The sequence below is a fragment of the Branchiostoma floridae genome, chromosome 17 (genome assembly GCF_000003815.2).
Source record: "Branchiostoma floridae strain S238N-H82 chromosome 17, Bfl_VNyyK, whole genome shotgun sequence".
Classification (NCBI taxonomy): Eukaryota; Metazoa; Chordata; class Leptocardii; order Amphioxiformes; family Branchiostomatidae; genus Branchiostoma; species Branchiostoma floridae.
This window is the reverse complement of record NC_049995.1, coordinates 8,128,330-8,155,337: the sequence shown is the minus strand read 5'-3', so window position 1 is coordinate 8,155,337 and position 27,008 is coordinate 8,128,330. Positions and strand designations below refer to the sequence as shown.

General features: G+C 40.4%; 2 protein-coding genes across 2 annotated transcripts; both read right to left on the bottom strand.

The window, feature by feature from the left end:
* Positions 1–1,033: 1,033 nt before the first annotated feature.
* On the bottom strand, positions 1,034–14,520 carry LOC118404641 (hemicentin-1-like). Its single transcript, XM_035803878.1, has 6 exons — positions 14,228–14,520; positions 6,364–6,434; positions 5,019–5,228; positions 4,487–4,684; positions 3,786–4,229; positions 1,034–3,335 (listed from the first exon to the last, which is right to left on the bottom strand). Exons 1-6 carry the CDS (start codon positions 14,230–14,232, stop codon positions 3,328–3,330), a joined length of 936 nt encoding a protein of 311 aa, XP_035659771.1. The 5' UTR covers positions 14,233–14,520; the 3' UTR covers positions 1,034–3,327.
* A 342-nt stretch (positions 14,521–14,862) lies between these two features.
* On the bottom strand, positions 14,863–25,052 carry LOC118404698 (signal peptide, CUB and EGF-like domain-containing protein 3). The gene is made up of 7 exons (XM_035803953.1): positions 24,907–25,052; positions 20,366–20,433; positions 19,711–19,941; positions 19,024–19,221; positions 18,347–18,469; positions 17,617–17,658; positions 14,863–17,030 (listed from the first exon to the last, which is right to left on the bottom strand). Exons 1-7 carry the CDS (start codon positions 24,912–24,914, stop codon positions 17,017–17,019), a joined length of 684 nt encoding a protein of 227 aa, XP_035659846.1. The 5' UTR covers positions 24,915–25,052; the 3' UTR covers positions 14,863–17,016.
* Between the last annotated feature and the right edge of the window lie 1,956 nt (positions 25,053–27,008).

Below are 27,008 nucleotides of genomic sequence, written 5' to 3'. Positions count from 1 at the left end.
ATCGCCTGTGACGCAGTAAGGTTTGTCGGTTGACAGGGTGCTGGTGACGCAATATCGTGTCCCGGAGACATTTGGACAGTGGTGGTTTGTCACTGGACAGTGGTTGCATCATACGCAGATCGCATGATCTGGTGACGACTGCTGACGCATGACGTGTTCAATTTTAGAGCATGCAACCCGGATGGAGCCAAACATTGCGAGCATGGATGAATAAAGACTCAAACAGACAAACAAACAAACAAATATACAAGAAGACTCTGGCTTCTGTACAATAGATTTTCTTCATTATATTGGATGAAGTAGAGTCGTCACAAAACTGCCTTCACTAGTCGATAGTACTTTGGAGTTTATTTGTGACAAGGAGGTTAACGTTATATTTTATAGCGATAGTATATGATATAGTGATAGTATACGATATTACCTGTAGTAACACATAGTGTCTTAGTTCTCTTTCCATTCAGCCTAGTTTTTACTCTGCATCATAAGACCGCATGTGGTCCTTTTGTGCATTTAGCCTTCGGGCATGGATGCGCAATAAAGATTATTACTGTATAATATTCGATCAGAAGTATTTTGGGGGGTTATTTTGTTCTTTCGGCCATTTATCTGTAAAAGCGATCGGATCTTGGAGAGGGATGCATTTGCAGTCACAAACCACAACAAATTTGCCCACAAAGATATACTTGGGAGATAAGATACTGCTTCAATGAATGGTCCCTTGTTGGTAGTACAATACCACCACATTCTGACAGAGGGCGTTGTTGTATAGTACTTGAACCAGACCGAATCTCCAATTAAGCAGATGTTGGTGTTTTAGACCGGTCGGCTTTTCTGACAGTCCTCAACTCACACTGTCATTGGGTGACGTCTGCTGTCTCTGATATTTCCACATGTGTGTCGTTTCGAATTCTTTTTATGTTTTTGAATCGACGTGTCTGTCATTAAGTGAGACTTATTGCCTGTCGCTATAGAAAGTATGATTATGTAAACTATATATATAGAGTCAATGAGTCAAACAAGCCGACACAACAGATCAGGAAAGTAAAGTTTAATCTACATAGTAGAAACATGACAGAGCGCATGCGTCTATTTCAAGAAGAGATATCTTGTATCACATTTAGGTGCATCATAATATCAGCATGTCAGGTTTGAATCATTTTTTTCTGTTGCAAAATCGAAGTGTTTGCACGATTCTTACACCAATATGTGATCTATAAAAGTGCAAATTCCGTAAATATTTCTATTATACGTTCTCTCATATTTATACAAGGCCAAGGCAGGTAAATATGTTTACTATGCCTGGGCCTTGTAAAAATATATTACTAGTACCTGGTAGCTAGGTGAATATGTTTATCTATGCAATGCTATATACTAGTATGTCTTAATAAATATTTCCACATTGGCTATATAGCCTACAGCGTTACATATTTATTGAATGTAGGGTGGAGAGTTCTCTAGGAAAAAAGGTGTACCAAGAAAGGCCCAAATAATATGCAGTGTTTTCATCTACAGAAAGCAGTCTCTACAATCAAAATTCGGCCTCAAAGCATACATTTTACTTTCAATTCTACACATATAACTCTAAATTTTCAGTGACAACCTACTTCACCTTTATCCGCGGGGTAACTTATGTCCGTTGTATTTAAAAACAGGGTATTTAGGAATATGAAGTTTATGGGTGGTTTCAAATTACAATATTTTCACAATATTTCAGTTTTAAACCACCGTCCATCGACTTGATATCCCTAAAAACCCTGTCTTTAAATACAAGGGATATAGGTCACCTCGCAGATAAAGGTGAACTAGCGTTAGATATAATATGACTCTGTTATTGCAGTTTTATTCTTTGGTACCGATGATAATAATTTCATTGCTATGATTTCGAAGCATGCCAAGCGCACCTGTATATCATATACTATTTGTATTGTATTTCTAATATATGTTGTATATATTGCAAAAAAATATTACTATAATTCGGTAATAGCATCTCTAACGGTATAATATAGTTTCGAAATAATAGTTGGTTCAACATAAATTTTGTCGTTCTTGAATTTAGATATGAGTCCAAAGACAATGGGTGGATGTTTTCTTAATCATTTTTTTGCCAAATGGTTGAACATTTCATAGTGCTTTAGGGATAATTTGTTTTCTCTGAAGGGAGTTATAAAGTTATAATGGCCTCCTAGGTTTGAGCAAAGATGTCGCTTAGGGTGACGTGTCCTGAACATGCAAATTAGGCCACAACTATGCAAATGACCTACATGAGTCGTGCCCATTGGATGATTTGGTGCGAACCAGCCTAATGCAAGATCAAACAGTTCATAAATCTGACTTTTTGTGTCTTCGGTTTGTTTTCTTGACTGTTTTTGTTTCCTTTCAAAATGACATCTTGAATATGAATTTGAATAATCATTCTTTTCTTTCCATTCGGCCTGATAATTTGGACGTAAAAACTGTACTAGAGAACCAATTCGCAAGTAACAAATTCACTGTGATCATTGCTATATATTTCTATAACGTTATATATCTTTATATGTAAGGATCTACATATATTTTTATACTTATATTATGTAAATTATTATGAATACTGATATCCTCATCACCGAAAGCAGTCTAACAGATTCATGGGAATGCCAATCTGCGGTATGACCAATGAAATATTTGCATTTTCTAAGTTCGTAATTTGCATGTTACGTTTTGACGAAGGACAGTGGGGCTCTGGAGTTGGTCTATTGACCATAAACAAATGGTATTTGGTAGTGGTTATGATAAGAATTGATATGCTAACAGGAAAAAAAACGCTGGAGGTAAAGCAAACGTGACCGAAAACGGCGAGGTCAAAATGACCATATAAGGGACGGACAAAGGAGTGAGAGATTGCACTAAGGAGGCTGAGCGTATAGTTTACTATAAACTTCTATTCTATCACTGTTATCAACAAGCGTTATTTCGAGTTCTTGCCATTCATTGCACAATTAACAGAGATATCTAAAAAAGTGCATTAACATTTATAACCCTTATGACATTTCTACGTCATAATACTCAAAGAACGTCATATGAAAGAAAAGATTATATGATAGAATACGATTACATCGCTTTAGTGTAGCTATGAGTTGCATCTTATTTTATAAACTATTTGAATAGCCCCCCTAATCATATTTTGAAGATGCGAAACAAACTATGCAAAAGGATGATCTGTTCGTCCGTAGTAGCGACAGATACTTTTGTTAACTCTTAGCTTGAGGGAAAGGGTTCTACTGTTTCTTCTGGTTGAATATGACACTCGTCCTCTTGGTGCTCGTTTGGTCAGTCAAGCAGTCATACCGCTCAAGCGCCTGGAAGAAAAAAAAACGAACAAATGATAGTAACGAGAGTTGCATTTCACCAAAATCTCCTTCACCTTTAAGCGTGACAATGTTGGAAAGATATCTCATTGCATGTAACCCTAGCTCACCTTAAACCATGGGGTAACCAATATCCGTTGTATTTAAAAACATGGTTCTTGGTTTCAAACTGTTATATTTTGAGAATATTGCTATTTAAAACTACTGTGCGTATTTAAAACTACCGTGTGTATCCCTAAACACCGTGTTTTTAAATGCAACGGATAAAAGTTACCCCGAGGTTAAAGGTAAACTAGCGTTGGATCGTTAATGATTTCAGATTTCTGATACAATATATATATATGCCATGCAAATTATCGCTCAAGGATAGAAAATGGGCCTAATATATGATGTCCAGTGAAAAGGGGCCTGACTGAATTCGAAGACAAAATTCTTTCTCACTTCCTGTCGGCAACACCGTAGGCACTTCTCCGGTCGGGCAGGCGTCCTCGTTGCATCCGGATTCCACGGTCTCAGTCCTGTCACCCTCTGCCGTCATTGTGCCGTCCTCCAGCGTGCACTCAGCGCCTCCGTTTGCGGGTGCGGGGTTGTTGCAGTCACGGGTACGGGTGTACATGCCGCCGCCGCAGGTCACGCTACATGCGCCATCCACCCAGTCGGACCATCCTCCATCCACCGGAGGACAGGGAGCCAAATCGCATGCGACGCCCGATTTGGTCTCAACCCTGTCTGCCGATGTCGTCATTGTGCTGTCCTCCCGGGTGCACTCAGCGCCTCCTGCTTCGGGTGTCGGGTTGTCGCAGGTACGGGTCTGGGTCTGGGTGCCGCTGCCGCAGGTCACGCTACATCCGCCATCCACCCAGTCAGACCATCCTCCATTTAGAGCTATGAAATGGAGAACAAGTGTTATTTAGAATAATAAAAAAAAAGTCATTTCGACCTCTATGGAGTATTTTCTTTCAAAAGCATTGTAGTAGTCTGTGTAACAAACTCTGCTGTCTGGGGTTGTAAAATAATAACTGACCTCTCTTCTAGGAGGCCGGTCATATACTGGACCTGGAGTAGTAAGGTGGAGCGTTTCACTGGCTACCTAGGTGCATTTTATGATCATCATTTAGCTATAAATAAGGTACAGTACTCACCGCATCCATCTAGTACGTTCCCATGAGGCACCCATCTACCGTCCTCACAGTAGTGCTGCCTGTTTTCGTCTGGGACTGTAACAGTGTGGGTGGCCGGACATTCGAACGTACAGATAGTGCCGAAACCAAATGGTCCCCCGGTGCAGTCACTAGATGTGTAGTCGAAGGGTGGTGTCGGTGGACCGGCACAAGACCTGCCTAATGAACAGAGTAATAAAATGGTATTTAATAACAGTGTTGCACCACCACATACGGTAGAGCCATCCTCGACGCTTACAACGAGACATGTAAAGGTTAGGTGTGACAGGTCGTTCAGTGTAGTATACAATGCACATGAGGTTTTCGGTGTATAACAAAAGTTCACAAGACCGCAGCAACATGCTCATAACATCCCACGTCATCTTTAACATATCAGATTTCGCAACATCCCTTCCCATCATACACAAAATGGTAGCGCCCAAAGACCGGAGTTAATCCAACAACGGATATAGGTTACCCCGCGGATGAAGGAGAATTAACTAGTTTTACTTACAACTGCACTCAAGTCTGGGGGAGGGGCTCCAACGCCTAGGCCTGATTTTACACTCCCTCACTGCTTTGCCGCTGCTTCTCACGCAGCCAAAATCGCATTCACAGGTGCAGATGGTCTTCTTCTTGTACGTTGAAGCCGTTGCTACAGGAGCATTATTGTACGTGCAGCTGGTGCAGTCAACATTAGGATAAACCATAGCACTGCATTGTGCTGTATGGGGGAAAATATCATTATCAACATTGGCATGTATGAGGAACCCTCTATACATAGTAGAAGATGAAGTGCACTTCACTGTTGATTGTGATATGTATGTCAATGATAGAAATACTTTATTTAGTTACATAGAAAGTAGATTCCCTCATTTTAGACACATGAGTAGCACTGACAAGTTTATATTCTTCATGCGTTTTGACAAACCAACCATAGCTAAACCCATACAGTCCTACATTTTCACTATTACCAAGAAGCGAGAAGAAGCCGAACTTTTGTGTTAGACTAGATTTGTGATACTTTTATATGTATATATGTTTTGACTTGTTGTGACCTGTACTTAGCTCGATCGGTTGGGCGAAAGTGTACAATCATTCAATTATATTCCTAATAGGACCCTGTATATTCCGAGCCTGGGTACCATCCGGAAAGTAGTTCGCTCCGACGTTCATTATATACTATATACAGTCGCTTCTAGCTCTGACATTCATTATACACTATATACAGTCGCTTCTCTGTGAAGCGAACATAGGAGCGAACTACTATCCGGATGGTACCCAGGCTAGTATATTCCTATTAGAACCCAAAAGAAACCCTTTAGATTCTAAAAAGAACCCATTAGATTTTTAAAAAAAGCCATTTATAAATCCAGAAAAGAACTATGTTGATCTAAAAATAGCATTTTACATCCTAAAAAGAATCTTTCAGATCATAAAAAGAGCCATTTACTGTCTGAAAAGACCTTATTCTCTCGATTATAAGAAAAGAACAAGATTCTAAAGATAATACACTGCATCCTAAAAAACCGAACTAAAAAGAACCCCTTCCCAAATAACAGAACCCTCTTGATTCTAAGAAACGGAGTCCATTTTAGATAATAAAAACAACGTTAACCTCTGAAATACATCTCTAGATTCTGACAAATAATTAGATTCTAGAAAGAACCCACCACATTCTACAAGGAACCCTCTGCATTCTTAAACGATATCTCTGTATTCTAAAGACAACCCCCTAGACTCCAAAGTTTAGTTCTTGGTACACATTTTCGTCAACATATAACGTCACATATATTATCCACGTAAGCAAAGAGAGAATACATGAAACAGTGCGATAAATAGAAATAGCGCCAACGTACGTTTCTTTCCTCCTTCCACTGGACTTGCGATGAACAGGACAGCAAGAGCAAGAGCAAAACCAACGTAAGTCCTGAAAAAAACGTAGCAAGAAAGCAACGTCAATTCATTGTCATCATAAATTATAATACGTTAATACAGAAATGTTCGCGGTGGTTTTCATTACATTCGAAACATTCGAAAATGTGTGTACTGCCTTGCCCCGCCTATCCCTTGTTTGGGTGCTGACGTTAAAGGTACGTACACTCCGTCTTCTTCCGCGAAATGCAGACCGACTCAAATTGGACGGTGCAAGAGCACCCTCTGTCGATTTAAGCAAAAAGCTCCACCCATATTCCTCATGGCATTTGAGCGGGGTACGTATCGTTATCTAGTTCCAAGCCCACTTTCCATTGAATGGAAAACACTGCGACGAAATTTTGATTTGTATGACCAAAGACTCTACCAATTGAATATGATCCATAAGATAAATAGCATGATTTTAGAAGAAAAAAGACACAAATCTTAGTAATTGATGAAGGCATGGAGAAAAGTGATCATGGGATACTCTGAGACGTCACAAATAGGTTAGTTTACACAATAACTTCCCGGAGGGCGTTAGAAGATATGAAAATAAAGTTAGAACTAATAGAGGAATAACTGACCCCCCCCCCCCCCCATTTGGATGACGTAGGCTGCACCTTGTGTGACGTGTATTCTCAGAAAGGCGCTGATTGGTTCCGAGAAGTCACGCTACCCTCTCTCATAACTTTTGTCGATTTCAGTACACACTTTCCATAGAATTTCCATTATTTACAAAAAAAATAAGCGCATCATTTTCAGCTTTTGTAAATGGCGTTACACGAACAATGCCCCCCTCCCCAAAATAATTATGATCGAAAGGTCATATCGTAATGAACCAGTTCGACGGCTGGCCCTACTGTTGACAAGGTTGTTATCGCCAACATCTTCTTTATTTTTTTGTGGCGCGAATTTTCTCTAAAACGGTTTGTTACTACTGTCCTGGTAACACTAGTTCACCTTTATCCGCGGGGTAACCTATATCCGTTGTTTTTAAAAAGTATTTATGATATCAACTTGACGGGTGGAAGTATTAAACTGCAATATCCTGAAAATATTGTTAAATCTAAACCAACATCTGTCTACGTGTCCCCAAATACCCTGTTTTTAAAAGCAACGGATATAGGTTACCCAACGGATAAAGGCGTACTAGCGCCGCCCCCCCCCCAGCCAGTGAAAATAAAAGTTTGCCCATCAAGTGACATGAACAAAACGAGCAAAACAATTGTTACGCATTAGTGAATATAGGACTCAAAGGAGGTCACGTCAACACAAATATGACAGTTATGCAAAGTTTTTATAACTTATTTCATAAATGATGGACTTTTTTTATGAAGGATAGGTTGCAGCCATGCTAAGGTAGCGTCTCTGGACAGAGAACGTTTACCGAGGAATGTGTACCTTCAGGGTACATGCGTCATTGCGTTGGGGCCCGTCCACACGTGTACGTATATTCAAATCGAGTTGCGTAATATCATTCTTTAGCTTTGGTAATTACTAAAGTTTGCGGCAAAGAAATTACTTTTCAGTTTTGACCTACCCTACAAAAAAAAATGACCGCAAACTTTGAATGAGACAGAATATGCGAAACAAAACTCATCAGGTGTAAACGTGCCCTAATCATCATACGGTAAATGCACAACGAGAATACCAAAGACAATGTGACATCCGCAAGAACAGATCACTGTACATGTGGACTTAATGCTACTCAAATACTACGTACTTTGCATTTTGGCCCTTAGGGGTGGTGTTGTAGCTACATATCTAATAAGCAAAAGCTTTTTGATGCTAAAGAAAACTGTAGATATTCTAAAAAGCCCTCGAAATTCTAAAATAAACCTCTTAACTATAAACAAACACTCTAGATTCTAAGATAACGCTCGATACATTCTACAAGAACCTTCCACAGGAACGAGTCAATTCGATTCTAAAATCAACCATTTTTCTTAAGTTTAAAAAGAACGCCCTACATACTAAAAATACCCTCAAGATTCTAAAAAGAACCACACAGATTTTAACAGAACCCTCTAGATTCTAGAGAAAAACCCTCTACATTCTAAAAGTTACTGGTTTGTTTCTAAAAGAACTCTCTAGGTTCCAAAAGGACCCTGAAGATTCTTAAAAGAACCCTCTAGATTCAAGAAAGAACCGTCTAGATTCTAAAACAAGCAACTTTGTTTTTAAAAAATTCAAAAGAACCCTCTAGATTCTTAAAGAACCCTCTAGATTCCAAAAGTACCCCTTGATTGTAAAATGATCTAGATTTTAACAGAACCCTCTAGATTCTAAAAAGAACCCCCTAGATTCTACAAGAAACCAGTTTGCTTCTAAAACAACCCTCCGGATTCTAAAAAGAAGCCAGGGTATGGTCACATCAGTAGTTCAGTCGTTTTGGTCGTAGAATTTTAACTACTGGGCTTTGATTTTGACTACAAAAAAACACGACCGTCGACAAGAATTTTATGACCTTTTTCGTGACAGACAACAGAGCTTGTATTGTTCGGTATGTTTGGTATTTAGTAAACGTGCTCTTGATCAAAAATATTTTTTGTTTGTTTTGAGACACAAGTGCCCCCTATCATTTTTTGTCTTCCTACGCCAGCGCCCGTATATCTCTACCAATTTAAGACAGGAGAACACATAACAATAGAGGTGGAGTGGGAGGGTGTGTTGTCTGAAAGGTGACATAAAAAGGTCAAGCTGTAATTTTGTGCACCAGATCAACCTAGCCCGGCAACAAGTGACCTTGCTTCCTCACTTGCGTATTAAGGAGGGGCTTCAAGGGGGTTCCGACGACACTTAACACGTCAAAGCCTATAAAACCGCCCACAAATTACGCTAATTTCAGGAAGCAGAACGCTTTTCACCTCGCTACCAAATGCAAACGATCTAATATCATTTAGAAAATTTAAAACAATTTCAAAACAATGGAAAAGGACACAAAGGGCACAGAAACCACCCAAAAGGCACATCCCCTCGATAATTAGGCCAAATTATCAAATATTTGTTATTAATCAAGTTACGTAGCTAACTTTTTTCGCGTTCTTATTTCTTTAGTAGGGGTTTCCTTATCAATTTCAAGGTACAGAATATGTTAGAACTGATCAAATTCTACGTACAGTTAGTTAGACCACTATCAGACAAATCATTGCAGTCTTTTTTTCTAAGCCTCCAGTGTTGTTGTTATCTTCAAGTGATCAGAGACACAAAGTGGCCGATTGAGTGCATGGCCTTTGGCGTTGACGACTTTCGTGTGAACTGGTAATTAAGACCCGCCCAACCCGACGAGACAACTGCATGGCAGCCGAACCGCGAATTATGTGGGGCTGGTGAACTCAGCCCGGTAACAACTCTCACCGTGAACTCACAGGAAGCTTCGCGGTGATAGACGCTTTGCTTGCCCGCCCAGCTCAACTGGTGCACACTGTTGGAGTTTTTACGGGGTCTATGGGGTGGGGGTGGACTTTCAGAAAGATCGGTTGTCAGAAAAAGGTCAATGTTTAACAGACCGGCAAAACACAATCATACAAGACCGGTAGATAGTTACATGGCTACACGATCTCTGTTTCTTAAGAACTTAATCTCATAATCTCGAAGAAGATCAAAGGATCCGTCGCCGGATCAGTAAAATGCGGTTTGTCCTTGCTGCATTTACTGTAAATGCACAAAATATTCCCGTTCGTTTTATTTTCGCCGTTGTTGTTTTTTTCACCACGAACTCAAAAATAATACCGCGCCAAAATTTTTCTTCTGTATTATGCCCGCCTTCCTCCTTGTCTAAGAGCTACATGTTCGTACTTAACCATTGCACAGTATTAGAGGCGCCTGCTACGGTGAATATTAGATACAAAGCACAAATTGAACACATACCCCATCTTTGAACATTGAATGTATGTTTACATTTGTCAACTATTATTTTGTACTACCTGCACTTAACCTAGTGGGTATAACAAAATCACAAAAGAAGGAAAACTAGACAAAAGAGACCTGAGATTTTTTCTTCATTTGTTTTGTCAACATTTCAAAGAATATACAAGAGAGAAAGGAATGAAAAAGATATGTGTCAAGCTACCAACGACAGGTTACTTGTCCGCCGAGCTCCCACCAACCCACTCCTGCCAACTTGACACATCCAATGAAAATAAAGACATACGAAACGTACAAGACAAACAGTTTATACCAGTAGACTGATACGACTACAGGGAAGCAGGGGATCTTTAAAAAACGCAGGCGCAGTTTTCGCCCGTCGACCCTCGTCCACTGCACTGAGCACCACAGAGACATATTAAAAAAAAAGTTGTTTCCTTCAGACGTACAAAGTCAAGCTTTACTCTTCAGTGGAGTCACAAATCAAGAATTTAGCTTGGCCGTCTTGTCGACGAGCTCCGAATGGGCATTTTCAGCCGGAGAATGGTCGGAGTTTGGGCGACTACGTGGGCTTCGGACGATGCGGGGCGCTGCGTTAACTTCAGCCAGGACTCGGCGACGATTTTTGAAGTTTTTATGAGATTTTGGATTGCAAATTGGTCCATCGCAAAATGATAGTTTTTAGGGTGCCCGTCCAACTCACTCATGCCCTACATATTTCCCAAAAGTCAGAAGTTAAAGCTTATCCAAATATTAGCTTTTTACCGGTTCGTCGATTTTCATGATCATCTCAGCCAATGTCAAAGACACGCTACCCCATCGGGGATATATAATCATTAGTGTCGGATAGATGTCGTCCAAGCCCCAACCAATTTGTGAAGGGGCAGTTTTTCAGCGAAAATTACAGCCGAAGCTCGGGCGATGTTGGAATTCGGCGAGCTCCGACCGATCTACAAATTCGGCCGGCTTTCCCATGAATCGTAAAGCCGGCTTCACAAGGGCGATGACTGTCCCTGGCCTTTTGCGTTGACAGTCTTCGTGTGAAGTGACAATTAACCCCACCCATAACATGCCGACAATTGCAATGATCTACACCAGCGACCTATGAAATTACACAGTGCGAAATGAAGCGCGTCAAGAAGAAAGGGAATGATGTAACAGTCTAACTAGACATGAAATTTCTGACATTTGAGTTTCGCGACATTCTAACCGACTTGAAAAGTTGTAGAAATCGGTCAGAATAGATTCGATAGAACATGACGGAAATTGGCCAAAAATCTGTGGATATTCTAGAAAAATATGTCCTGTTAAAGAAGTGCAGATTTTTTTCTTAAATTTCCACCGTCACAGAAAAGCTTGAATAAGTTGAGTTTACTATTTTAACCTCCTTGGTTCATCTACATGTACTGGACTAAAAACGGTAATATGTGCACAGCCAATGCACAGATGCATGGTTGTAGCCAGCACCTGTCCTTCAGTCCTTTGAAGGAATTTTGCAGCTGGGGACTGGAAAAAAATCCTCCCCATTCTGTCCCCTGGAGGCCTCTGGGAGGCCCCAAAAATTGATATGTAAAGATATAAAAAAACTGAAACCCATGTGTTCTTCCTCATCAAAACAGATGCCATTGAACAGCTTAGTCTACAAGCAAAATTTGCACCTCAAAATGCAGGAAATAGTATTTCAGAGGGTCTTGATTTAAACATTTTCTGGGACCCAGACCCCTAGAAATGACGCGCAACGTCACGCCATGCCTTCGGTGCTCGATAGGATTCCATTCAAAATCAATGGGACTGAAAATGATTTCAGGCTGGCTACAACCCTGCACAGATGTGTCTGTAAACTATTCTTTTCTTGAGAACTTTACTGAATCCAGTAGACATTTTGTACATTAAAGTTCTTCATTCAATTATTCAATGGAAGGCCTTTGTTTTCTTCACCACTTGGCTGTGAACATGGCTACTTTGCAAAAACCTTAGCCTAACAAATCTGTACTCCTCCTAGCAATGGCCAGGTCCTGCTTGGACCGACCAAAGTTCCTTTCCCAGTATTAGAAACTCTGCCCCACATTGAAAATCAGGATCTCCCCAAAACACAATCTCCAACGCTTTTTTTAAGTCTGTGAAGGAGGCAACTACATTTCAGTCGGCAGAGACGCTAGTAGATATCTTTTAGAAATCACCCGTTTGTTTTTTATGGTGTTTTTTTGTTTGTCTGATTTGTACATTTCTATCGTCCGGGTGTATCAATGTGACCAAGCAGTTCGACAACCAAGTTCTAAAACTTGCCCCCAAAAAAGGCAGAATAAAGCACAATCCGCGCACAGTGGTGTTCATAGAAAAGTTTTGGCCGTGCCTTTATCTTCTTATCTACTCTGACGATCGGTTCTTTTGTTAAAGATCGTCGGCCCTGGAATTTCCGCCTGTGACTTCATGATAGACACAATATCAAACCGCCATACTTTAAAGATAGTCCCTAAAAGACCTATTGACGGACTAAATTCATGTTGAAGATGTGTTTTTTGATTGGCAAGATAGAGTACAATTTCCCCCAGATATGCGAGGTGAAAGCGGACAACATTTTCAGTGTCGCCTAGAATTTTGCTTTTCGACACGTGGACAAAATCTCGAACCGTTTTTCGCCCTTCTTGATAATGAAAATTGAAACTTTTTTACCTTTTCTATTGTATCATCAAGAGTGTGGCACAAAACTCATTTGAAGTTTGTCCCTCAAAATTTTGAGATTTTGTCCCTCAAAACTTCACCGGGGTGCAATGAAACTCCTCTGCCGGCTAAACTCTAATTCCCCAGCTTAGGATACTGGCTATCTTATGACACCGCAAGATCTGTTTGGAGATTGTGGGGAACATACTCATAGACATAGTAGATTCCTTGCGCCCTTCTCTCGGTCAAACCTAGAGTTGAGATCAAATTTTTGATCTTTCGAGAACTCTAAACCAACATTTTATTTTTGCCTTGGTTAGAGACCAGTTTAGACAGTTTGTTCAAACAGCCTGGAGGTACCCAGAGGTCCCAAAAAACCTTTTGACAGAAAAATCCAATACATATCGCCGTCAAACTTCTGATAAACATACAAGAAATAGCATTTCTTCAAATACGATCATAACGTAAAAATTTGTCCGAATTGTTAGTGACCGGGCGACTCTAACCCATATCGTTTCCTCATACAGCTAAACTAGGGCAAAATTACCATACAGATTAGTATAATTTTTCCCATTGACCCAAAAATTGAGACTCCGTATTCTCCAACAACATACAATCTACACTGACTTTAAAGTTGTTAAGATTTGGTCAACTAGGGTGAAGAATTTACCAGGGGATTTTGGTAACAATAGGGTAACTTTTGTCCGCCAGGCCATGATAAAAGTTATCCCTACTGGAGCTCTAAGTCCCAACTAATCTTCCATCCAAATTATAACTGATTGCGGCACAGTATTACCCTTTGTTCTTGAAGGATTGATAATACGAATAGTTCGTCGCAACTCGTTCTGAATCTCGGTAGATATCTTGGTATAGATCTAGAATTCGGTAATTCTCGGCCATTTCCTTATGCTACGCCTACGTGGCCGGCTGGCCCTCACAATGATAGTTTGAAGGTCGCGTCTTTCTCTTTCTCCTTTTTACCGGTTAGGAACGAGTTTAAGCAAGGACCTTGGTTTAAGGTACACATGAACAAGTAGGTCGATTGATAGATTGACATCAACACCCTGTTTAACTCTTCAGATCTTAAACTCAAGAAGTAGTGACTCTTTCCGTCTGACACTGTTTGAAGAAGCTATTGTAAAGATGTTTAGTGCTTTTTTCCTACGTTTACGATCCATATTCTATGCATGATAAGGTCTTTGTGAAGTTCTTAGAAAGCTGGCCCCATAGATAGTTGAAAGAACCCTAGTTGTAGCCAAGATAGGGAACAGTACTTACCTCATGATGGTGTGTTCTTCCGATACGTGTATTTCTCAAATCCTCTGCTACCTTTCTGCAGTGATTAACTGGGTGCGGTGCAACTATACCTTGTCGGGGCGGGTATCGAGACGTCAGATGTAACCTTCAGAGCAAGGACCTCGACATTATACTACAGGGGGGAGGGGACGAAGGGCCTATCTTTTAAACACTTTGTGAAACCATCCAACACAATCACTTTATAACACATGTATCTTGTATTCAAACCCAAGTTGTACGGCCGCCAAAAAGCTAGATTTAACACTTTTGTTGTGGTAAAAAATAAATAAAATTGAAAAGTCGACCCCCTGGCATTCAATAGCTTTAGGTACAGTCCAAGAAACGAGTCAGGCCAGCCAATGAGAGGACGATTTAACAAAGGTCATATATTGCACGTCACAGAACACCCTTTATGCGCCTAGGGTACACTATTGGCCGCAGGCGCTAACCCGATCATCCGGTTATGTCACGTATACACAGAGGGATAAACACATACGTACATACACCTTTTTGCTTGTTTGTTTGTTGTTTTGTCTTTGTTGTTTGTTTAGTTTTTTGTTTATTCTACGGCTGACACTCAAACACATACACACACAAAAATAACAAAAAACGTCAAGTTCTAGATCACGCAAAATTTTATTGTGGGGAAAATTTCACAAAATATAATCAACACAATTTATCTTTTAGGACATCGCAATACTTGTCACAGTGAAATTGACAGATTTTGCTTATGATACAAGTCTCAATGTTTAAAATTGTCTGAAAGTCGACCATGTGTTAAATTGGTAATTATCCAACCATTGTATAGGTTGGCGGGAGTGATTGCGCAATATCCGATGATGGAAGTAATTGGCGTTGTTTTGCACGTCACACAGATCATTAAAAATCCAAGTGCGCATGACTAAAACAACATAACTGCGTGATTACGTAAGGCTTAATTGGTACAAGTCGAATCAAATGTAAATCTCTGGGGTGTCATTTTCTGTCACAATTTTTTGTTTTTGTCGAAAGAAAGAGAATCAGACTACAGTACTTTGTCTCTGTACAGCTGAATAACTTACCAAACGGGCAATGTCAAAGGTCACACAAAGCTATGCGTATAACGTCAACAACATGCTGTCACTAGTACGTGCTACTGACATTTTGTACTGACGTACTGTTGAATGTTGTTACATTGTCATAATTCATAAATCATAGCCGGTTAAATACAATTCTATAACTTCTGATGGAAAGGTGACCTGTGATTGGCAGCACAGAAATTGGAGGCACCCGATTGGTCTGCATATCGTGACGTCACAGAAGTGGTGATTTGCTTGTTTATGACGAAGACTGGATTTGGTCAGTCAAAAATTTGGGTACGTTTTAGATAATCACAGTTCAACTTTACTTTAGAATGATAACTATACCTTCACAGACCTTGCTAACGCTTTAACTTGAACAATATGATTACAAGGAATTTTTTTTCATACACAGAATAATAAGATTTGTAACGGTGGTTCCCCTTTATCCGTGGGCAACCTATAATCGTTGTGTTTATTAAAACGGTATATTTAGGACAACAAGTCGGAGGACAGTGGTTTAAAACTGAAATAGTTTGAAAATGCTGCAATTAGAAAGCAACGTATATAGGTTACCCCGCGGATAAAGGTTTAAGAGCGTTGCTCGTATCACTGAGGTACAGATAGCTTGCTAACTCACTTTGTAAGAAGCATGAACTGTACTAAAGATTTTTATATCTTTTTTATTCTAAAACCAAGATTTTTAAGATGACAAAATAGATAACATATACTTATAAGGCAATAATTCTTTGGTTAATGCTGTTTAAGAATATAGATTTCTTTGTTGTTGCAAGCCAACATTAGATGCAAATGTTGCAAATAATCTTATATATATTTTCTAGCAGCTTAGAAATTTGCACTTTTCAATAAATACATGAATAATACGAGTCCTATAAGTACATATTGTCAAATAATTATTCGTCTATACAATTTAAGGCTGGATATAGGAAGCATATGTTGGATATGGTGGGATATGCATGATTATTAATGATATTTCTGATATTATTGGTTTGAAATAGAGCCGAGTCGAATTCGACGAAAAGGATAGGGAGCAATCAGAAGACATATTCTCATGCCGAATCCTTAGTTTCACAGTTAGTCAGCTAATTCGCTATTCAATTATTTTGTCCTTCATTACTGTATATAAATCTGATAATAAGCTCTTTCAGACTACGCATGTGCAGTGACAGGAATTGTGGGTAATGGTTAAGGCCCCTGACCATGACTTGTAAACAGTTCTCGTCTCGACCAGTGTCTCAATTTGCAAAACAATGTGCGTTCGGATCTGTTTTGTTTGTGTCTCAGGGGCCTCCATATTTGACATATTACCCACAATTCCTGTTGCTGCACATGCGTAGTCAGAAGTACTGAAACCTATTTGTTTCGTACGCTATGCAACATAATCGACTCTGGCTGGTTGTTTCAGTCTAATCGTTCTTCAGTTTCCCTTCCCTGGAGGATCTAAGGCGCAACTCTATGAGCTATATACAATTCACGATACGTATGGTATCTCTTATTTTGGTGACGCCTCAGAGGCGAGCCTAATTTGTTGTTGGAAGCAGACCATGCGTGTTAGCAGCGATGGTATATATCTAACACCTACTGGTGGTTGCAAACTTCTAGTGTGAAGTACAGGTCGCTATGGCATTCTTCCAGGTGGACTATAACATCGTCTTCTTTGTCGTCTTTTCGATCGTTGGTGTCGTATCATCATTAAACAGGGGGTTCTGGAAGATGCGGAAACATTGACTGTTAAAGTCTTGAATATGATACTTTCTCTTGGCTATAGGTCGCTTTGCTATATTGTCAGTGTGCTATGGCAGTACGTTTCGCTACATGGCAAGTCGTTTCGCCACATGGTAGGAGTCGTTTCGCTACATTTGAATGTTATTGCTTTATATAATTAAATAGACTAATTGAATAAGAGATCGCTTCCCAGCAACCACTTACATATCTAGAGAAGTCATTGCATGCTAAACATGGCGAAACGATTTCTGTAGTGGGACAACTGTTGCGAAATGGCATTGTAGCGAAGCGACTTTCTACCTTTCTGTTCACTCCACAAATTTCATCAAATCTTAGACCTTGCCAGGCAATATGGATGCAACCGCTACCATTGGATGCACCATATATTCCCGGCTTTTCTCAAATATCTGACATGATTCACAAGACAAACAAATTACAGAATTGACGCGTGACATGGTGTAGGTAGTTTTTGGCCACGCTCTCAGGGAGCAAGCCTACTGGAATAGTATTGCTATAGTAGTCCGAGTAAATGTGACTTCTACTGTTAAAGACAAAACTTGTGCTTACCATCAGTAGGCATCACGGTTGGCATTTCTCCGGTCGGTTCAGCTGTGTAGGTTGGAGAAGAAAGAGATGTCAGTAAATGTCATATCCTGGTATTGATATCTGAATACAATAGTTTCCATGCTAATGATATTGCTTCTATCCTCAACACAATCAATTTAGAAGAGCCCAAACAACTTGTGAGTTGATAATGTTGAGAGTGTCTGTCGGTAGTATCATCGTGTAAAGTGAATTCTGTTTGAATCAGGTTTGAAACTGTTTGCATATGACGTTCTGTTTGTTATAACATCTCGCCACCAAACAGGGTACTATCTCATATCCTGAACCATTTTACTACAATGATAGTTGATGATAAACAAGCCAAGTACATTCCATACTGTATGTATATATATGACAAGCATGTAATTTTTTTACTGAAATGCGTGGATAGCATTTCCAAGTTCAAGAGGCTTTATTCATACACCAACTTTAATAGATAGGCTTTACACTTGGTTTTTGAGCCTGTCTTACTAGACATCGTAGTCAACGTTTCTGTTCCACCTTTTCTGGGTGTTGAGAGAAGGGTTTACTACAGAAGGGTACACTCACGGCATTTCTCTTTACACTCAACACTGTAGTCTACGAGAGTGCGATGTCGTGTATGACAGTTTCTAAAAAGTAAAACAGTGCTAAGTCTGCCTATACATTAGCAAACTAAGATTTACAATAATAGCTGCAATCAGAAGCAACTTACGTTCACAGTCTAAGTTGTTGTCGGACAAAATGAAGCCATCCGGACAGGAACATTCGAAACTTCCGATAGTGTTGGTGCAAGAGTGGGCACAACCACCATCGTTAGTGGCACACTCGTCGATATCTAAAATGAAAAGAAAAAACGCACATCAAACTTTCAGAGAGCTACCACAATCAGTGCAACACAGATAGTAAAGAAATGGCCATTGCTAACATAAACACTTTACATCTAACAGAATCCTAAACTTTTCTTATAATACATGTTTTTCAGAATGTAAGACTGTTATGTTTATGCTACATTTGGTGTGCGATTTGATGTCTATAACAAACATGAGTTGTGTTAATGTTTAGTATATGTGGCTAGTTCCCGATGAGACCTCAAAGGATTACATTTTTGGCTCTCCGGCGGCTTGTTATGATACTGGTATTTCGTAACTTCCAGGTTTTGCATATTTTTATCTGAGTATGATACAGTCACCAAATTTGAGTTATAGATTGATTATGGGTTGATTAAAAGGCAACTGAGGCCCGGGCCTCCTAGCAGCTTTTCTACAAATGCACTTTATAATCATACAAATGTTAAAGTCATTTGCACAAAATTTGCAAATGACTTTCACATTTGCATAATTTCAAAACACACCCAACGAAAACAATACATTCGATTGTAGGGGTACATACCTGTACATGGATCAGCGTTTTCAGCCACCCATCTACCGTTTAGGCAGAGCATTTCAGGGTCATCACCAAGAGCGTACCCGGAAAGGCAGGAAAATACGCAATGGGAACCGAAAGGGAACGGGGCCGCCGCTGGATCACAAGTATGTCCGGCGATTCCGGAGACGGGAAAACTTCCGAAGTCATGAGAACAAGAGGCGCCTGCAAATCAAGACCCGAATCAGAGCATTAGTCAGAAATTATCTTCGCTTTCGGCCAAAAAAAAATGACAATGAATTAAAAACTATGGCGACGATTTTATTGTTTATGATGATATTAATGATTGTTGCTGTAGGTGTGTTGTATTTATGTCCTATGGATCCATTCGCCTGGTTGTATGCATGAAGATTGTTTCAAGCGACAAATGCTTTTAGGGCATTGCTAGCTGTAACCAAGAAAAGCGATCTCCAGTGACGAGTGGCCTATAAGGCTAGCCCCTGAGGCGTCGCCAAAATAAAGTAACGTATAGCTCAACTACATCTCGTGCACTAGCCAATGTCATGCATTATTTGTATCAGTTAAAATCAATTGGCTCTCTGTTTAGACTTCTTGTAAATGAGTCGACTTGAAAAAGGAGTTTTGAACACTGACTCGAACAACATGCTATGTTACTCCGAGAGTGTTCTAATAATTCGAAAATGTCATACTTACAGTTACATTGAAGTCCCTTTGCTTTTTGGTATTTTTTGCCTGCTAGCTTTTTCCATACTCCTGGACGGCCCTTGCAGGTCCTTGTCCTTGCCCCTCCCTTTTTAGCTGAGCGTACACACCCATGGAGGCAGGACCAGGTGCACTCGGTATTTTTGGGGAACCTTCCATTGACGAGATTTTTGTTGCACGTGCGTTCTGTGTTGCCTGGCATCGAATTGTCACACGAAGGGGCTGAAATGATGAAAAATTGCCATGGCGACAGTTAAAAATTATTGTTTATATCTATCAATGTACATTTGTTGTTGTCGTGTTGTACTCTATCCTTTAGCCTGGCTGTATTTATAGAGAATGTTTCACGTGATGAATGTTTGTTTGTCGACAACAACAAAACTCTTTTGTGAGGGCTGAGTGGCCATTATATATAAATCTTTCTCATTAATTATGATTATAAGGCCATCATTTACATAGATTACATCGGTCAATCATATTCTCTACCTAAATGACAGCATTTGTTCAAAGTATGAAAGTCTAAGAAAAGAAGGCTATTGCAGAAAATTCTCATTAATGATGTAAATGAGAGCATAATTTGCATAATTCATGCCTGATGCTGTCTGATGACAAAACATAATTATGCCAGTCATAAAAAAGAACTCACTCTTTCTCCTCCTTGCTTCTGAAAAGGTGAAGATTGCAGCTACCAACACGAGGGAGATCAACAGCAGTCTGGAACATGAAAAAGTAACATATGAAACATCAACAGCTACAACAAACCGATATGATATCACGTGGCGCAGCGGCAGCGTGTTTGGCTCGGGACAGAGAGGTCTTGAGTTCGAATACTGCTGTTTCCTGCCGTGCCCTTGGGAAATGCACTTTACGCGTCTTTTCTCACTCATGTGAGAATGAGTACCTAGCTTCGGTTAGGCTAGGGCCGTCACTCGGATAGGGCTCTTAAATGGAGGTCCCGTGTTTGGGGAGAGCCACACCCCACGCACGTTAAAGAACCCACCACACGTGTGATGGTGCGGTGCGAGCCTTCCGTCCAGACTTGGTGATTCTCTACAAATCACCCGGACTCCATTCCTTCTTCTCTTGTAAGTTCTTTGAAATGATGTTAACAAAAAAATGAAAACAAAGAAAAAACGTCTTGTCCCTCTTGTCTAGTTTTCTTTATTTTCATTTTTTATTTCTTTATACCCCCATATAAAAAACGGGAAGAATAGTGGCATATCAGTCACTAATAGAAATCTGTATCAAACCAAACCAAATCATGGAAAAAATTATGAAAATGGAGGTGTTTTTAATTGAGTTTTTCATAGAAAAATAACAAAATTCGGGAACCATCCCCAACGCAAATAATGTCAACAGACATTCAAATCTTGTGTAGCAGAAAGTTTTCCAACCAGAGGAAAGTATAAACATGAATTCAAATATAACAATACTTAATGAAAGTTTGAACATGTTTAAGCATATCTATGTATTTTGGAAGTAACTGCACAAGATATGTTTTCATATATCTGGAACAATTTCTGAACAGATATGTGATTCTTACACTGTTAGAGCATATTCTAACAATTTGCATCAGTTTTCAAATGGTAGATTTTGGTTATTGTTGGGGAATTATTTGTGTATATTTTTAAGTATACATGTCTTTTCTTCGTTTCCACAAACAGCCCGGCCGGGCCCCGGTTTGGAAATGGGACGTTAGCCTTAAGGTGGGGTCACACATGCGTATATATTCAAGTCCGTTTGAGGTGCGTATGAAGCCCTTAGTCTCTACCAGGCTCTGCAGGTTGTGGGAAAAATAGTACAAATTGGACAAATGTAGATACATATCATGCTAGATGAGTTAGCTGACCGAGAAGTATGGTTAGCGACCCAGCTAACTCGTTTGACATGTTACCTGTTTACGTTTGTCCAATTTCTATTATTTTTCCAACGACCTGTGGAGCCTGGTGGAGGTAAATACTCCCATGCGCGCCACATACGGACTAAGATATATACGCAGGTGTGCCCCCACCTTTCGATTAAAATCTAGAATGTCATGGTTGCGCAATTCAGGAAAAGGTGGGCCGGTGCCACTCTGTACCAGCTGTCGGAGAGAAGTTTTACTGGGAATCGGTGCGGCTTCGTGACTCAACTGACGACAATTCAAGGGCGTATATACGTAGTTGTACATTGATAATTAAGCTAATAGTGGATCAGTAATGTTTTCATCAGTCATAATTATATCCTACAAAATATCTTCCTCGGAATAAGGAAGAGTTCTTCTATCACATTTAAAAGAAGTGAAGACAACATAAAGGGCTTGTAACAAGCTAGTGGTATCTCTCTGCACTTGGAGCACCGGTACGTGACTGCGGGGTTTGAAAGATTACTCAATGAGTTTCAGAGAGATAAAGAACGAATTTTCTTACGTTTTTTTGTATTTTTTGGTCTCCTAGTTCATACTTTTACGTACTACGCAATATCTGAACTATAGAAAATATGGCGAAAATAACACAGCCGCAGTGAACGAACCCCGCAGTGCCGCACTTGTGTCCCAAGTGCAGTGAGATGTCACCTTACAAATGATCGTCCCCACGGTGGTTAATAGGCGAAAACTAATTGTTCAAAGCTCTGCTTTGCGTCTAATAACCACTACCCACGTCAAACACAACGGGAACCGGTCCATCTACAATAGCTGTGCGTGGTTGTTTTGTTCGGTAATTACAAGAGTGACCTTTCGGCTAAGTTAGCACACCTTTGTGATTGTAGGTGTGCCTGACTACCAGTCAGGGTGGGAATCACTTCAAGTAGAAAACAACCCCAAAACATGACATAAAAACATGATTTCTTATTGTGGGAACAAAAATCTTCTGTCAAATTCCTGACGCCATACCGTGTACCGTTTTGCTACAAGTTAGACTATTTGTTGAGAACATATTCCCCCAGATCTCTTGGTTGATAACACGGGAAAGATAAAAATCTAGTTTGGACTGCAGTAGATTGTGAAGTAAATTCAACTGTCGCACGATACAGCCGACATGGCGCCATGTTGGAATTCAAAACCTGTTTGCATTTTAGTGAAGCACTACGCTCGGGGAAAGACGCGTGACAAAGAAAACTTAACCAAACAGAGATTAACTAAATGCCCTGCCGCTTTTGTAAGTCGGTGACTGTAGAATCTTTCGACAATTGAGATAGTTGATTGAGTTTTGCGATAGGTAATTTTTGATGTCTACTCGTGTAAACTAAACTCTCCCTTTTGAGAAAGTGAAGCCCCCGTGTCTATCGTTGTGCGTATCTGGTAAATTTAACACTTTCACTTGGGTTGTGACCACTCTGCGCTTATCTTAATGGACCCATTCGAACTTCTTTCACTCGAAAATTATTCGCCATTTGTAACAAGGGACAAGCTTTTGATAACGAAGTTTGGTCAGGTGAAAATAGTATTTTTAAGACCGTAAGGACAGTGGGTTGTTATCCACTGTTATCCAAAGTTGGTCAAAAATGTGTTCCACAAAACTAACCATGTGAAATTGTGAAGCTTTTCATGTAGGCTACTTCCTTGGTAAGTAATAAAAAAAAGGAACAAGTAGACATGTTCTTTATCGTATGCAGTTTTGTGACTGAACAAGAGAGGCATCTACGTTTTTGTCTACGGTTAATTTTGAAACGGATTATATCTTCACATTAAAAAGCAATTCAAGAACCAAATTGATGGTCCAAGTCTCGAGGGTGTACATTACATTTTGAATAGCTAAGAGTTATTTTGCTGGCTAGCCGGCTGGTTGTTTTCTGGGCTTTTTTATCCCTTTTTCCACAAGGACGGCGGCCCCCTCTCTTAGCGACCTACCTTTTGACAGATTTCTCAAGGAAAAGGGGAAAAAACTATTTTTTACGCTTTTTATACGAACACTGTCCGTTTGGCTTATAGTCTCCATCGAACTGTAACCTTTCTTCTTAGCGTTGAAAAATGGTCACAATTGTCCAAACACGGGGAAACATCATAAATGAGGGTTGTTGGCTATAGTGGTTGGGATCAGAAATTGGCCAACTTCCGAATGATGTTGGCTTTCCAGTTTGTCTAATTTCTACTACATGATGAGGCCACACAATGATTCACTGGAGAGTCGGTATTCCTAGTGGCAGTTATCATTTTCTAGCCTACAACCAGCCTTCTGTTTTAAGTTGGGGTATAACAAAATCAAAAAGGGAGGAAAACTAAACAAGAGAGACAAAAAGTTTTTTTTTTTCCTTTTTTGGGCCAACATTTTCAAAGAATATACAAGAGAAAAAGGGAAAGAAAAAGGGGATGTACCATGCTGCCCACAGCATGTTCCTACGGGGTATGGCTAACAGAATTCGGCCTGGACGGAGAGCCCGAGGCAAGGGGAAGATTTCCCGTTGGAAACTAAGCCGGCAAACCGTACCATGTGGTTGCCGAACTCCCTGGCAAATTATTCTCCTTATTTTAGCTAATTTCTTTAAAATCTAACCAGCGTAGTTTATGTGGGGTTAACTTTTCCAACCGGTTCCATTTTTTCAGGTTTTCTGAGGTAGTACATGTAAGTCGCCCGCGAGCTGTTTACGAAAAGGCCGTGGGAAACTAGGCCGACAAAAGATATCCTATGCTGGCCAAAGATCCTGACAAATAATTCTCCTTATTTTAGCTAAATTTCACTAAATTTCAACCAGCGTAGTTATTGTGGTGGAGACTTTTTCAACTGGCTCAAATTTTCAGGGTTTCTGAAGTAGTAACGTTACACGCAAGTCGCCCGCGAGCTGTTTACGAAAAGGCAGGAGACCTTGAAGACAGCACGGCGGGCCCTTACACCCGACTGGTCCCGCCCCGTCCGTCATGTCCCGCCACGCGTGCACTGTGCCCCGTGGCCAGTAATTTTTGCACCGTTACCCATACATTTCCTATTCCTCCACCAAAACAGCACTAAGTCCGAACAGAGGAAGTCTAAGACTTGCACTTCAGTCCTTGAAACTTACTAAAACGTACAAAAAGACGAGCCCCCCTTCCCTTTCCCGCCCACATACTGACTGAGCCAGATCGCAGCGTAAGCTTCCCCAAGCCGTGAATTACGATCTCTAGTTCCAAAAATAGGTCCCAACTTGTTCACGAGAAAGAATCACGGGGATACAACACTCGTTCACATTTGACAGAGACGAGAATAAAAAGAAAAGAAAAAAAATCAAACATACCTCGACATTTTTCAGACTTATGACAGGAGCTCGGTTGGTCTGGGTGTTTATCCACTGGAGTCAACGTTTGAAATGAAATCTTTAGCTGGTTAGTCTTTATTATAGATGACTATCAAATGAGGTGCGGCGGCCGCAATGCGTCATATGACGTCACGCCCCATCCGCAGTAATCAACGCCTTCAACAAGGGGAATAAGTGGACGCGCATGCGCACTTGCTCCAAGCTGAGATGTCGCCGTTTCATCTCCAAGTAAGTGTAAAAACATGTCAATTTTGTAATTTTCAACATTTCTTTTGGTCAGCACCCTTTTAAGCGTCCTTCAAGTGCCATGCGTACGTGTCTTCATCTAGTGCCAGACATTTCGACTCGGGGGCTTTCGCCGTACGACCGTCCCACGATGGTACAGTACTACTAGCGATAGTCGCACATATGTCGTGCGTACAGTTTAGTCGTCTTGTTACGAAAAATGTTGTCTTAGATTCTTGTTGGCCGTCGTTTCTGTCACAGTCTTGAAAATTCTACGACATCTATTATAAAATCGTACGATTGTCGACGACAAACAACGTGTCCTCATGTGACTTGACTTTCATCTCGTGTTGCGCTTTGTTAGCAAGAAAACAGGTCAACGACTTGAACGTATCGCCAGCTCGTTTGGAAGTGTATGTTGCAAGAATATACACAACTTAAGGGCCTCCAATAAAACGATTTCGTGGTCTCATTAAGAACTAACTTCATGTCAAATAGAAACACAATCTACGGAGGCATTCTTCAGCTAAACTACTACCCCAAAGCACGCACCAACCCAGGCACAAACATAACGATATTTTCCGGCGAAAACTACTATAGTGCCGTATAGCACTAGTGCATATCCTTGGCCTGGTTTGCGTTCCATTTCGCAGAAAGCACGTGCAGTAGTATGTTTGTCGAATTAAATTATCGATCGGAAAATAGGTCCAAATGAATGATGAGTGACACCTGAATAAATTGTTAAGTTTGTGCACAATGATAATAGCGTCTTTTGTGGAATAGTTCTGCAAATGTGTAAAGAGAGAAATAGAGAACAGGATATAAGATATTATCTCACTTATGCTGCGGTGTGTTGTCGACCTTACTGCGGCTCAAGGAATTTCATCAATGAAAACGAGTTCTCTTACGCGTTGTGTGTTATGTTGTCTTTTACTTATACTTTATGATATTATCAATATAAAGTCAAGGGTAACAGAAATTCAATTTAGAAGGTAGAGGCACCGCCAACATACCACAGTGAGATACGCCTTTAATTATAGTAACTGCACTAAGTCTACATCGTCTGCATGTACGCCCTGTTCCATGCAGGAATTAGTTCTGTAACAAGGTTTTACTGTAATTTCCCACACAAAGGAAAATAGGATACACTTTTGATCCACTGATCACATAGTACCGGTGGGTTGCTCGTTACTTAACAAAAGCTGCTGAGGGCACTGAACCCCATTTATTGCTTTGTGTGTTGGAAAGTGCAGTTGAATACTGTCACCGTGTTAGCTACTATATGTCTAGCTCGAATCCTGCTGTGGAACCGATTTTGTGCGCTTGGGAAAGACGCTTTACACGACTTTCCCCACTTCACTCAGGTGAAAATGAGTATCTAGCTTCGGTATAGGGACGTCCCACGGATAAGACGCTAAACGGAGGTTCCGTGTTTTTAACACACCACGCACGTTAAAGAACCCACCACATCTTTTGAAAAAAGAGTAGGGGCATGTCCCGGTGTGCGATGGTACAAATCCTTCTGTCTGGAGTTGGTGATCATGATTCACTGCAATTGCGCAATTCACCCGTATGGAAGCTTTGATACCGTATCAGCCACACGGTGATTTACATCATTCACCCGGACGGGACACCTGGCACATCCCCGTCTTGTATTCAGCTAGAAAGGCGCAGTAATACACCGTATATGACTCTCTTCTCTACCACTACGTACTATGTTTAGCTCAGAGTCCATTTCGTATGGCCATGCATGGTGGTATATATTTGAGGAGAGCCACACCTCAAGCACGTAAAAGAACCCACCACACTTATCGAAAAGAGTAGGGGTCCTTCCCTGTGTGAGTGGTTCAAATAAA

Bases quoted from the DNA above. Each gene is read 5' to 3' on its own strand.
- LOC118404641 (XM_035803878.1), bottom strand. The intron at 5,229-6,363 runs GTACGTTGGCGC...TCCCCCATACAG, and splicing joins AGTGGAAGGAGGAAAGAAAC to CACAATGCAGTGCTATGGTT. The intron at 4,685-5,018 runs GTAAGTAAAACT...TCTGTTCATTAG, and splicing joins CCCCAGACTTGAGTGCAGTT to GCAGGTCTTGTGCCGGTCCA.
- LOC118404698 (XM_035803953.1), bottom strand. The intron at 19,942-20,365 runs GTGAGTTCTTTT...TCATCATTTCAG, and splicing joins AGAAGCAAGGAGGAGAAAGA to CCCCTTCGTGTGACAATTCG. The intron at 17,659-18,346 runs GTAAGTTGCTTC...CAACCTACACAG, and splicing joins CAACAACTTAGACTGTGAAC to CTGAACCGACCGGAGAAATG.